This window comes from Corvus kubaryi, unplaced genomic scaffold (genome assembly GCF_017639235.1).
Source record: "Corvus kubaryi isolate FWS band 111438036 unplaced genomic scaffold, C.kubaryi_AGA036_p1.0 71, whole genome shotgun sequence".
In the NCBI taxonomy this organism is placed as follows: domain Eukaryota; kingdom Metazoa; phylum Chordata; class Aves; order Passeriformes; family Corvidae; genus Corvus; species Corvus kubaryi.
In genome coordinates, this window is record NW_024582059.1 from 19082161 (window position 1) to 19096597 (window position 14437).

General features: G+C 35.7%; 1 protein-coding gene across 4 annotated transcripts in view; it reads right to left on the reverse strand.

Moving 5' to 3' along the window:
• LRBA (LPS responsive beige-like anchor protein) overlaps positions 1-14437 on the reverse strand; it is a 375341-nt gene that overhangs the window by 83434 nt on the left and 277470 nt on the right. For all 4 annotated transcript variants that reach the window (XM_042049819.1, XM_042049817.1, XM_042049818.1 and 1 more), the window contains one exon: positions 8569-8721. In XM_042049819.1, the coding sequence (XP_041905753.1) occupies positions 8569-8721 (153 nt within the window). The remainder of the gene's footprint in view (positions 1-8568; positions 8722-14437) is intronic.

The window sequence follows — 14437 nt, forward strand, 5'->3', positions numbered from 1 at the left end:
CCCTTCTTCAGCTGAAAACCACAGCTCCATGTATGCAAATATTACCAAAATCTCACTTTCTTTTCCAACACTTAGGATGGAATCTTCTCTACACTGACTCTATTATCAATACTTTATTTTGAACTACCCACCAAATTCAAGTTTAGCAGCATATTTTCACATATGATCCATAAACAGACACAAAAACAAACCAAACAACACCATAGCCTACCGGGTCTCTCACCAGTACTTGCGTTCATTGTATGCAGGTCCTGACCTCCTTACAAGAGGAACAACTTGGATATTTCTTTGCAAGGCATCTTCCAATCACAGACTGAGTTTCAGTGAATGGAGTAGGAAACTGCCATCTCTTTCACACTTTTTTTCCTCCCTTACACTACTGAGCTTGTGATGCAATTTTTCCATGGTTATAAAAATCCTTACTACGTTTTCAGCAGTATCCCTCAGAACCCCGTACACAGGAAGTGCCCAGGCACAGCACACACAGAACAGACAAAGAGAAGACAGACAGATTTAGTGAACACCTGTTAAATGGGGCAGTGGCTCCAGCACAATTGTTTCCCACTTCATTTCACACAGTAATAACTTTAATGTCCTCACGGACTCGCTTTCAAATACCAGTTCTACAACATCAAACAACAAAAGAGCTGAAAGCAAATTTAATTGTCCAGATTGCTTCCAATCAACTTTTTTTGGATAAAAGCAAATTTACCTTCCTTAGTTTTCTTTTTTTTTAATAACTGTATCTACTCAAACTGTGTAATTATTCAACGTTTTATAATCTTTCCCCACTGCACAACATTCTTCTCAATGTTTTAATATTTATCCTTGCTATGGTAAATCTCCACCTCCCATTACTTTCTTTAATGTCCATAGTTTTAGTCTAGGCTTTGTTTCTTTTTGACTCTTATACATGTATCCAGTCTTTCCTTACTATTTAATTTCTTCTTGTTTAATTTTGCTCTCATTTAAAATACTTGTACTTTTTAGTTTTACTTCTGCTCACCTTGTTTAGTTTCAGACTTCACTAGGAAATACACATTACAGATAAAAGTGTAGTGTCCTAATGATTAGAAATTATTTTAACTATTTTTTAGAATGTTATCACATTATGCGATTTTTTTCTAAAGATAAATTAGGCTAGAATTATTTAATACCTTGAATTTTTTGAACACTATAATGTGTTTTTTGAACTAAAATTTTGATACCAGCTTCTTTAACTGTTGTTTTTCCACAGTAGCAAAGACAAACAGATTGTCTATGATTCCATTAATTTTTCTTCATTCAGGAAAACTGGCATCTATCCCACTTCCAGAAATTATTGAAATGCAAGCATGTGTGGACTTTTCTTTTAATAATTTTACACTGTTTACATTCTCGAAGTCCAGAGTTTGGTTGTAATTTCTATACAGTAACTTGCACAGAGTTTAAAGAGATGGTAGGAATTGCAAACAAGATGTAAAGAAGGAATTGTTATGGAAAGAACAGACTTCAAAAACTCTGCTTTCTCTTCCTTTTTACAAAGCTGCATTGGACAGAAAATAGATCAATGCTTTTGATTAGCAAATGATGACCCACTACCTAGATTACTGTTTTCACTGAAAAGGCAAAAACCCAGTTTCTCTACATCAGCACATATATTTTACTATGTATTAACTTTGTCCTACAGATGCATCTCTCCAGTGTATTCCATCATACATATTATGCAAATCCCATCTCCCAGTATTAGCCTATTTTGCTGTATTACGAAAACCAAACTGAATGCTTTCAGCGTTCTTACCTTCTATTCAAAACTATGGCTTGGGTTCACTTTTCATTACTTCCTTCATATTATTGAATATATTTGACTCTATACAGTAGTCTCCTTTACAAATTAAATCAATAAAAATTCATACCTGAAAATTAATAAAGCCAATATTCCAACAGAATGGGATTTAAATAAACATGAATTTCTGGCCATAATTCTTAGATGGCACTTCTATAAAAATAAATTATTCTTATACATGCAGAGTCAACTGTACACACAGAAAAATTAGTCTACATTTTTTATTCCCAGATTTTCAGAATCTTTTCTAATAGGCCATACATCACATTCCATTAGAAATATTTCCTCTCTGCTTTTCAAAAATGTCTTGTATTGAACGATTTTTTTATTTTCCCTCCAGAATACCCACTGCCTAGGTTTTCACCTGCACCAATTTCACCTATGTGTGGTTATGCTGGCATTGTTAATGTTCTTCTACACTTATCTCCATATGAAATCTGAATAAGGTACTTCAGAATGGGTAACAAAAGTGTCACTCCCCTCCCATTCTATGTTAATAATCAGATCTGTACATGATCTAATTAAATCCAAAGACTGGTTGCAATTACCCAGGTTTTTTTTATTCTAGCCTGAATACAAATGTTTCTGTGTGAAAGACAACAAAGGTTCTAACTTTTAGGTAGTAATTATAAAAGTGAAAAAAATCCTGCACAAACACAGACGATGAAATTGTCATATGTGTGCTGAGCTGGCAGGAGACGACCCTGAGTGGTGCAGGAACACAGATTTACCAATGCTCCACTTAGCTCAAATGCAAAAGCAAACAGCTTTAAGCCAGTGCTGGTATTCCACATGGTAAAACTAAAAGGGACAATCACTAGAACTGCCCACTGCAGTCATGGAAGCGCTTCTCGAGGAAAGGAGGAATCCTGCTGCTTCATTCACACACCAGCCTACATTTCCTTAGCTGTTTAAGAGACCACCTGTGCTCCTCTGCCTGCTAAGTGCCTACACAGTGGAGCCCCTGTACTTCCCAGCACTGCCTTGTTTCCATAGATTAGAGGGCAAAAAAAAAGCATTAAACAATATCATCCTTTTATGAAATCCAGTATGACAGCAGACTGGACCTTCCACACCCAACTTTGCTGAAGAATACTATACCTGGCTGGAATCAGACTGTTACATTTCTGAGATTTCTCTGGATGGAAATGTTTATTTTGCCTGATACAAGGAACCTTCCTGTACAAACCTTTTTTCATAGTCACATCTTGAAAAAACATAAAATGGATGTAGCATGGTGCTTTAAGATTCACTGGCAATAGTTTATGTTTAAACAAATAGACATTTTAATTGCATTACACACATTTATAGCATAGAAATAAAAGTATTTGTCAGGAAAAGTGAAGTTACAGATTACTTTTAAACCTATTTTTTCTATAATAATTTATGGAAGTGATTTTTGCTAAAAATTATAATACTTGTAGAGTTAATAGACATCCTCCATTCAGAGGATACTGTATAAATCTTGTTTTGTATATAGATTATAATCTTCAAAAAAAAGCCACAAGAAATCACCGAATATCAGAAACAGAAATGGAAGTAACAGTTCAGTGTATTTCACGAAGTTAAGAGTCTGAAAGAACTGGCATAGAAATTCTCAAATTCTGTAAACATCCCACGTCAACTCGGATTGCTGGAAGCACCTTCATCACTCAGTGTACACAGGTCAATCTGCATTCCAGTTTTTTAACACCATATCCAATCCCACTAAGACCAGAATTTCAAAGTAGGTGCTGCACACGTAACAACTCTGATGTTGCTGGTTAAGCCTGGTTTACATTTTACCTTTTTTCCTTCTCTCCAATGTTTTTAACATACTGAATGAGCTGTTATCAGGTATATACACCTAATAATCCAGCAATCTCTCACTAGTAACCTGCACTTGTGAGCCTTAATTCACATAGTTCATATCACATTATGATATGATTTGCTGTGACACATTTGCAAATACACAGCTGTGGAACCAGGAAAAATATCACAGAGAGATTACACAAAAAAGATAACAAAAAAGTCCAGTACATTCCAAGTTACAGGCTTTAACTCAGTATCTCTATTTGACTAATAGCAATAGTTTTAAGAGTCTGAAAGTAGCATAATGTTTTGTGAGTTGGATGTTTTTTCATCCAACTCACAAAACCTGCAGTCCTGAGCATTGCTGTGTTAGTTGGCAGGGAATGTTGCTTTTTCAGTGTAGCCTGGTGTAAGGTGGAGGTGCCTGTGCTAAAAAGTAACGCCCCATAGCGACTGATAATGATCCTCTAATTCTCACTGTAGATTTTTCTTACCTTAGATGGTTCTTAACACTGATTCATTGTGCTCCACTAAAATTTGTATTAGGGAAAATGACTGGCCTACCCTTCCTCTCCATTTTACTTTTCATGCCATGGTTACTTTGTGTATAGCATCTTTATGTATTTAAGCATTTCATTTGTTTCAGAAAGCATCCCAGCTTCCAATCACTACATTTTCAATTATTTGAAAACTGGATTTCGAAACTTTTAGTCTAGCACAGTAATCTCATCACTTTTCTAATTTGTCTTGCATTTTCCCCAGCATTGAACGAAACGGATAAATCCCTAATCATGAAAGGACTAACGCTGCAATAAAGCACTAAAATACTTAAATTGAGATATATTGTGAAAAGCTGTCTTGACAGACCTCAACGACTTCATTATCATTGAAGCAATCTAATTCTCAAAAAGCTGAGGCTCATCAAAGCCGTGTGAAATTTAGTTATTATCTGTTGATTAATAGTTCTGAACTAATTCTTACCAATTCAGACATCCAACTTTCAATGACAGGACAGAATAGATTACTCTACTATTCAGAACAGAACTTCCTTATTGGGATTTTTAGCTATTCTTAACTATCAGTGGGAAACATAGGGCCTTTCCCTGGGTTTCACCTGGTCTTTGTCAATGTCTAACTTTTCATGCATGATATGAAGGGCATTTAAAATTTCTATCAGCTTGAATGGGGTAATTATCCCTAACACATGAAATTAAATTTCTAAAAAAGAAAACTGTTCTAAAGGAGAGCACCTAACATAACTAAGACTCTGAAGCCAAGAAAAGATGTCACAAAAATCTAAGTTTTAAAGGTTGTGTCTATTTCTGTATCTGACAACTACTGCTGTGGGTTTCATTTAGGACTTCTGTATCCAAACCACATCTGACCATCTATCTCTTTATAGTCTCCCAAGTTTACTTCCCATTCCTATTTCCTGTAGGTCTCTCAGAAGCATGGGAGAACCAAAAGTTGTTTGGCATTTTTTTTTATTATGGTATCAGATGAAGTTAGCATCCTCCCCTTTGCTCACATACTAAAGGCCTAAAGACAGGAAACAGTAAAGTAAGGATGCAACAGCATGTTGCATTTGGGATTTTCCTGGTTTGTTGGGGGGAGGAATTACAATTTTATCTTGTTTAAAAGTCTGTGGGTTTTTTACTCTTATTAAGCTAATATTATAATTCTTGTTACACACATATTTATAAAATGATGGATTTAGACAATAATACAATTATTGTTAACTGCACCAGCGTTAACTGAAATGTATTTTCAGATGTCTTAGCAGTTATTTCATGGCACTAAACATAGTATGCCTGAGCTTTAGAGGTATATCATAGGGTTTCAGAATGGTAAAAACACAGTCACTTTTCCATCAAAATCTGGGCTGTCTCAGAGAAAATTACCCTACCCCCCACTGATCTGTACAATTATAAAATATTGTACTATCACAGACTGATACGAAGTACCAGCTATATACAGAGGCAATAGGTACTCTTTGGAGCTCTTTGTATTGCTTAGAATGACATCCTGATGCTACCATTTAGCTGATGATGACATTCCATCAATCAAAATCCAGTTTTAATTATACACCATTCTGCTTTTTGTCTCAGAGCAAACACAGAGGAAATGCAACAACCTACTTCAATTAAAACACACACTTTATAGAATTAAAAATAGGTTGGAAATCACTTTTAAATCAGCTATCAGCCTGTCAATTAATGCTCTGAACCCCTGCTATTGACCCAGTACTGCACAAGCTGTTATTATGCACTGTCCTACATATCATCTGTTCCCCGTGCTGCTCTGTTCCAGAAAGACAGACAGCTGCAACAGAATATCCCTGTTCAACCTGAGGACCATCTGACTTTAATTGTAGCACACAGCTTGATGTGGGTCTGGTTATGAGAAGCCAAAGTATCACACTGTAATAATCTGGAAAAGCAGAAACCTGCCAACACGAGGCTGCAAACAGGGGCTTGGGCTGTCTGGCTGCCTGACGGGCTGCAGGAAATATGATTAATGAGCAAGGTATAATGATATCAGGAACCCGATTAGCACCACAAAAAGGTCACAGATCAAAGCAGTATGCATTTCATGAGCTCCAATCGTTGTATAAGATCTGGAGACTTACAGAGGTAAACTCAAATGCAAAGGGAAAAAAAATCTGTGTGTCATAGCTTACAAAATGAGCACTTGGAATACTGTAATTGCTATTTAGGAGGCAGCAAGGAAAACATTAGCTGAACACATCAGCCCATGCCACATTGTAGCAAGCTTTTCTTGATCATATTAGTGAGGATCTGAGCTTTAAGCATTCTTCCTAAACATACCTGTTCTACTTAAAAATGAAACTATGCTGATTTGATGCTGATGGTATCCAATCCACCAAGTATTAACAAGGAAAAGCAATTTAATATTTGCATGTCATTTTCTTACTGTTATCCCACTGCAAAAATGGCAGATTACAGAGGGCATCATCCACACCAGCAAGGCCCACCACCACCAAGATAAGTTTAACCACGTCACACAGAAGCAATTAATGTAATTCATTGGCACAGAGGTTTAAATTTAACGCTACCAGACCGACCAAAACTTGGTATCTGAATTACAGAAACAGTATCAGGGACCTACAGTTGTAGGTCCTACCCTTTTGGTAACACTGGACATCATTTGGATGATGTCTGGCACACTTTAATACCAGCACTTGATAAATTATTTCTTACTTTTGTAATTAGCTTAAGCCTTAAAAAAAAAATCAATTTTTTTTCTGTCCAACTAATACTTGAAAACTGTAAAAATTCATTTTGCACAAGTGAGAGATTTCAAACAAGAGCTACAAGAAAGGCAGACAGGAGTAGCAAATTGGGAAATGAAGGAAGAATGAGGGAATGGTAGGTCAGAGCTTACAGAGAGGTGAGGGTGAGAAAAACCTGGCCCAAGGCTCAAAATTAGGCAAAGAAAATTAAGAGCTAACATCTTAGAAAAGGAGGAAGTGGGAAATTGAGAATAACTTCAAAGTGGGGAAAGCCAGATCTGTAATTAACAGAATAAAATTATATTTTAATGCAAAAACCAAAATACCAGAGTCATGAGAGATCAAGGCCACCATCTGCCTCTGACAAGTCTGCTCAAGAACACAGCTTTGCATTTCCCAGGTTATCCTGAAGCACCAGCATATGCCAAGCTCACAGAGGTGTCAGGCTACCTCCCTTACCTATCCCCTATCACCCCAACTGTGAGATCAAAAGCTGTGTTTCAATATGGTTTGCCAAGTAGTCCTGCTAAATGCTACTGTATTTCATATCTCATTTAAATAAAATTTCCACATACATATGGATGAAGGAAAACACAAAATCCACCTAACATTCTTCGTGATTATTATGGTGCATCTACAACTGCCTGAAGAAATCCAGGCCACACAGCATTTCTGAAAACCACAGTATCATGTCATCAGTGTAAGTGCAGTGTAAAGCCTCCTAATTAACTTCTGAACCACAGGTTTCTTCTGATGCAATGTTATGAAGTCTGACGTGCCACCAACAACAGAACTTTTTCAATTCTCATTTCCTAACTTAGGAATACCAGGATGTTATCCTGATAAGCCTGGTATCTGAAAGGTGTTTGAAAGTTTCCGTGCCTTAATTCAGTATTTCCCAGTTAGTTGGATACCACATGAAAAGTGCACCCTCATTTTTCAAGGTTCGCTAAGAAAAGCTTCTGTTATTTATTTCAGAATGCCACCAATGCAGTATTGTTTCATTTTGAGAAGAGCCTAACATAGATTTTGAGAATGTGCTAAAACACCATCAATGACAGTGTAAGGGTTATTCTGTAATTCATTGCACTGCCCAGAGGGCACCGTGAAGACAGGCAGTGCTACCAACTGCATTTTTCCAAAACAGGGAAGAGAACAGTAATACAGGTTTGGGGAATGAAGCAGGCAAAGAAGAATTTAGTTTTATTTTCTTCTAAAAAGGACTCTGAAAAATATCAGTTTGATGGAAGAAGTGGAAAAGATGACAGAATATTTAAAATGCAGCCTTCTTTTCTGAGGCATTCCCTGATCCTTGGAGTTAAACAAACACTAAAATTAAGAAACCTCAAAATCACATTTAAGTCATCAGAGTGACAAATATTTTTATGATTAACAAGCTTTTTCAAGCCTTCTGTAAAGTAATGATTTTATTAGCTCTTTAGACCCACAAGAGCTGACATAGAAATAGGGTAAGATCTCCTGCATATTTAGACCACACTCAAACTTTTTTGAGCATCTCTAAAAAATGAGGAATACTATATTCCTTTCTTCTTCCTACATTTGTAAATCTGTATCTTTAGATAATTTCAGACATAGTCCTATGTAAATCATAAATATATATTGCAGGCAAAGATCCAAATTATTTCAGAAGAATCTTGCAAGACAGAAGTGACTGGACAATAGAAGAGAGCCATCTTACCAGCCTGTTTATGCGAACAAATTCTTCTGGGGTTTTGGCCCACGGTGGAAGTTCAACATCAGACACCACTGTTCCATCATCCATCACTCCCAGATTGTAATTGTTGCTGTTGACAAATATCTCTGGGAGGTAATAAAACTCAGGAATCAATTCCTGTAGATAAATGAAAAACAATGCCATGTTATAAATTCTGTCAAAGGATGCACTGTGTCACATTAAAAAAAGTAATTATTAGAATGGAATTAAGCAAGAGAATACAGAAAATCCTCCTGCACACATCCCCCTCCTTCCCTAAAAGGGAGAAATCCCCCTTCTGCACTTTCTAAAATTTAGGCCTGTAGATATGATGAATCCTTAGCATGCTTTTAACATGACAAAGAACTGAGACACAACAGGCTATAAAACAAAAACATCAGAACACTATTTTTGGTTGCATATTATGCACAGAGAAACCTACAAAACCAAAGTAATGAATATCACATGGTACAGATAGCATTTAGTGGAAAGGTACAATCAATGATGTTAAAAAGTTGTGGAAAACGGATTCTTTCACATTTTAATACAATATACATTTTAAAGTGCTAATGCACAAATGGCAGTCTACAGTTGGGGTAAAACTAGCACCACGGACATTAATTACAAAGCTGTGAAACCCAGTTATATTCTTATTCTCTCTAATGTAAAGGCTCTAAGGACTTAATGTTTAAGCTATTATCTAAGATTGTTCAATGCCCAGAAATATTTTTTTTGGTGAATTCTAAAATACCTGGAGTTATGCCACATGTTCCATAAAAAAAAAACAAAAACAACAACAACAAAAAAACAAACCCAAAACAAAACAAAACAAACAAAAAAAAACCACAACGATTAAATGGGTCAATACTTTTCTTTTGTGTAAAGGTCACTAACTCAATTATGTGTCCAGTCTATAAAATACAGAGAAGAACCACACAAAATTTTACACACAAGAGAAAAAAAGGAAGAGATTTCACATGGTTAAAAGGTCTGCATGAAATTCCTTGTCAGGATCATCACTGCTCTAAACAAGTGTGCTCTCCAGGCCGGTGCTGAACAGGACTGGAACTCAGCATTAAAACCTCCCTGGCTGGCCTGCTCTGGCACCTCTCCTGGTACAGCTACCATGGCTGAGGAAAAATATGTAAGGCCATACAGCACAGGAATTGTTGCTTTTAAGTCATCTCAGAAAAACTAAGAACAATGGCTAAACAAACATTTTACTAAGCAGAAAATGATACATTATAGTGCTGAATTGAACACAGTGTGCTAAGTAGGAAAATTAGGCTCGAAACCATAAGGATTTTCTCCTGGATAAGTGGATAGTTCCCTTGTTTTGCAAACAAACCTGCAACTTCATGCATTGTCATGCATTTTATAAAATACATAGTAGGTAATACATAAATTTATCTAAGTTAATGGGATTAGAACCTTATGTACACACTTTTATAAAAATATCTGCAAAGTCCAGGTATAACACTTAATAGAAAAAACCCCTAAAGACATAACGGACATATCTCTGCCCTGGATTTTAAAGGTAGGTTGGTTGTTTGGGTTTTTTTGTTTTTTTTTTTTTTTTTGTGGAACTTGATGTTGAGACTTAAATACACCCAATAAACCTGGCAATTTGATGGATTTAGAAAAATTGAGCCACTAAATTAGAGAATTTACTTCCTTTGTAAAGAAAGGATCAATACAGGTAATTGCTTCAGGAAGTGTATTTCATAGCAAATGAGTGGTGTAAAATTGGTCTTCCATACAGCAAGTGCAAGCTGCAGGCCACTTGAGAAGAAAGGAAAAAAAATCAGACTGCCCCAGTGGCTTTGCCTACAGTGGGTGGAGGATGCAGCCACACCAGAAGCTCAGCAGAGCAAACCTGAAATGCAGTCTTGACATGGGTCAGTGGCTCAGTGGTCTCCTCGATAGCCCCTCAGGGCCAGCTATGACATGAGCAGCTTTCCAAATGGCTGAGTGCAATAAGAAGGTCATCAGATTGTGGACAAGGTCAGGCCGGAGTAGCCAGGGCAAAGACAGGAAAGATCAGGCAGGAATTAAGCTATTATCACCTCCATCCTTGTGTGAAACACTGCTTGCCTTTGAATTGTACATCTTTTTGTTTACAGTCCCCTTAATTAACTAGGCAGGGTAAAAACGTGCTTCTGTACCAAATGCTTGACAAGGAGTTGACAGAAAAGAGATCTGAAACTATTTCATTGGGTAGGTGAAAGAACAAGAATGTAGCAAGGATAAACGCTGTAAAAAATAAAGTTTGCAAAACATAAAGTAACACTAAGGTTGCTATAGTTTTTATCATCACAGAAACCAGCAAAGGAAAAGCAGAGACACTGGGCTATTAAACCACAAATATGAAACCATACCCTGGTTCTGAACACTTAAAATACAAGCTCATTACATATGTTACCCATGCTTTTATTTCTTCCTTAAATATATATCTGTACAGCTATTCATTAGTTTCTTTCAAGATCAGAAAACATTTGGCTTTCTAGAACATATTGTTTTCATTAGGTTATAGAGAAACAATATGCTGGAAACTTCAAAATTATCAGGAATTTCTACTAGTTTGACTATTAGAAACTTTTCATAAAGCTTTTCATTACTCCAGAAATGAGTTTTCAGAAAGTTTTTCACTGTCACCATTAGAACACATTTATACAAAAGGAGCTTCTTTATTATGTGATTTTTTTTCTCTTGGCCATGTGCTAGCATTTACCCACAGAAAAAGAATGCAAACAGATGCACATGGCCATTGGAAATTAGTTGTATTTAAAACCCATTTTCAGTGGCTTTATACAGGTGAAAATGACAGCAACAGTTAAAGGAAAACAGTTTTTCCTAAAACCAGCAGAACAACCTGATCACAAAATATTAATGTTTATCAAGTTAACCAATATTCTTCATGTATTTGGTAACTGCAGTCCTTAACAGTCCTTCTCAACTCTATTTGTGGGGTTTTCTTTTTTTCTTACAATCTTCACATCACATGCACTGATTGGCACTAAGACAGCAGATGCTGACTCATATGTGCAACTCCAGAAATGACAGAACTTCCTGGACACACAAGAACGTTAAAAAAATCAGTGAATGTACTTTTTGCCTGTTTTAAATGGCAGGAGGAGAGAGTTACTAAATGTTTCCAAACAAACATCACATGAAGATGCAGGACCAGACATAAGAGGCCAGAATGAAGAATTCTTTAATATCTCACTGGGAAGAGTGACAAGGACTGGAGTAACACAGGGCAAACACAGCCCTTCCATGGATATTCTGCCAGCTTCTGACAGCTAAATGGTTTTGACTTAATCCGTGCTTCTGATTTGTAAAATCATTAAGCATGGGTTCCACACTGTAGTTTTGTCTACACAGGTCTTCCTCTGGCTGCTCTAAAACTGCTCCCTGACAGTTTCAGTGGATGGTCCTAATGCCCATTTTGTGAAACCCAGTAAATGTTAGATCCTTATTTGCTCTTTTATGCACCCTTCCGGGTACTACAGACCTGTATTATCATCACATTGTTCCTCAGGGGTCTCTTTTTGCAAGCTAAAGCATTCTAGTCAATTTAGATTTGTTCCCTCTGGAGGTCTTCCCTTCCAAATTAGAATTTTGGTTGCCTCCATACTTTTTCTAACTCTACTGTTCCTTCTGAAATTTTCCACACTCAGCACATGCACAGAAATGGTAACACTTACCCACATGTCTTTTGTTTAAATTTCACAGAAAAAAACCCCAAAACATCTCTATGATTTGTTGAAGCTCTTGCTTTAGGACTATTGTGTTTGAAAATTACTTTCTGAAATTTATCTGTTGGAATTCACCATTTCTACAACGCAGACACAAGACATCCTCATGATAAGCAGGACGTCAGTCCTTCTGTCATGCTTTTCATTTCAACTGATGCAGGAGCTCACAGTCAGTATCAACATGAATCTAACACACAGTATTAACTTAAAAGAAAAAAAACAACCTGCCATATCAGGATTCTTATTAAAACATTTACACAATTCTGCATATAAGTACAGTACAATTTTTCTCCAGCAAAAGTTGCCCTGTAACACAGGGAAACAATGATTCCTAAGGAAAATTCACTGCAAATATTTTTTTACAAACATGCAATATCAGCAGAATGTCAGTTTAACAGTGGTAATTTATTTTCATATATGCCACCATGCACAAAAAAATTAATATAAGATACTTCATTAATGCAATGAAATGTTACTTTTTCTTTTGTTTAGAAAATAACTGATGCATTTTGAAGCAGAGCTATATGATCTCCAAAGGTGTCTAGAAACAATGACACATCCCTAATCATATGAAAACATTTATAAGATACCAAATTTTCAAACTAAATTATTTCACAATCATATTAAACAATATTAAGCCTATATATAACCTGTCAAACAGAATAATGAAAATGCGTATTAGAAGCCTAGACTTTTATTCATATTGCCACACTTTATTTCTTCTGTTAGGGGACTTAAATGGCATTCAAGAAATATATACTAAGATATTAAATTAACTCAAATCTCATTTTTTCATCACACTTCAATGAAATTATTTTCAAGACTGTTCGGAAGTTTTAAGTACCCATGAGTTTCCCTCCATCTGCTACATGTGTGCTATTTCTCACGAATAAATTGTCAACTAAGAAATTATCTCAAGACCCTGCCTGAAACTCTGCCAACTTGTAAGAAAAATACTTTGGCAGGTTTCCATTAAGATTTTAAAGGTAATTAATGACGAAATTAATTTTGTCAATGTTTAACCACTCTGTTAAAGTTCTAAGTGATTATACTTCAAACATTTCCTAGTTTGAGAAAAACATTAAAATCATCAGTAATTCACAATTAAGCAGAGAATTATAAAAACTCCAGATATTTGTTTAGTAGATTAATGAAAGATATGATAACCACAATCAAGAGTTGATTCATTATTGATCAATAAATTGATTTTATGGAGTCAATATCTCATTGGATAAAAACCTGCATCTTTAAGGTACTTTAAATCCTGTTACTTCCTCTATTTATATATGTATGTATATATATATATATATATAATTATTTTACTTTTTCCTTAGAATCTAAATAAAAGTATTCTATGGTATTTATTGACCATATTTATACACTAGGTAATTCAGGTTAATTTGACAGAGAAAGAGGAGAAAGTTGCATGTATAACTACATTCCTTCTCCTTTGGACTTCAGCAAACTTGTCCATAACTAACTCCAAATTTGTTACTTAAACATCTACACAAGGAGTTCAGAGCAGATATTAAAACTATTTGCTTCATTTTCAACACAATCATGGCTGGCTATAAAAGAAGCAGATCACAGGTATTAGATGGAACCTTCTGTTCCATCACACCCAGATGGAACCTTCTGTTCCACACACCCAGATGTCTGCATTTGGAGCTACTGCAGTTCCCACAGACTGCCATGCACGGGTCTTACCGAATTTAGAAAATATTTTCATTTTTTTTAAAACTCAGACAAGTATTTTCCAGTTATGGATCTTAGCACAGTTTTACATAGAACCAAATCTTCCATGAAAACCAAAGATATGCATCCTAAATATTTTAAAAGTTTTACTAATCCAGACATGGAGTTTATGGTTAAAAATCTGAATTTCTAGGTACTTGCTTCTGAATTTTGCTGGTCATTGCTCTTTTTGTGACTACTATGACATGAAATTTTTCCTATACAAAGGTCATGTTGCCAGTTTGACAGCAACTTTAATTCTATAACTTCTGAGGCTTTAAATATGAAGCTTGATTTAAAGAAAAACTGTCTAAAATTATGTGATGCTAATGAGCTTTACAATATAGTTAACTTGCCAAAAC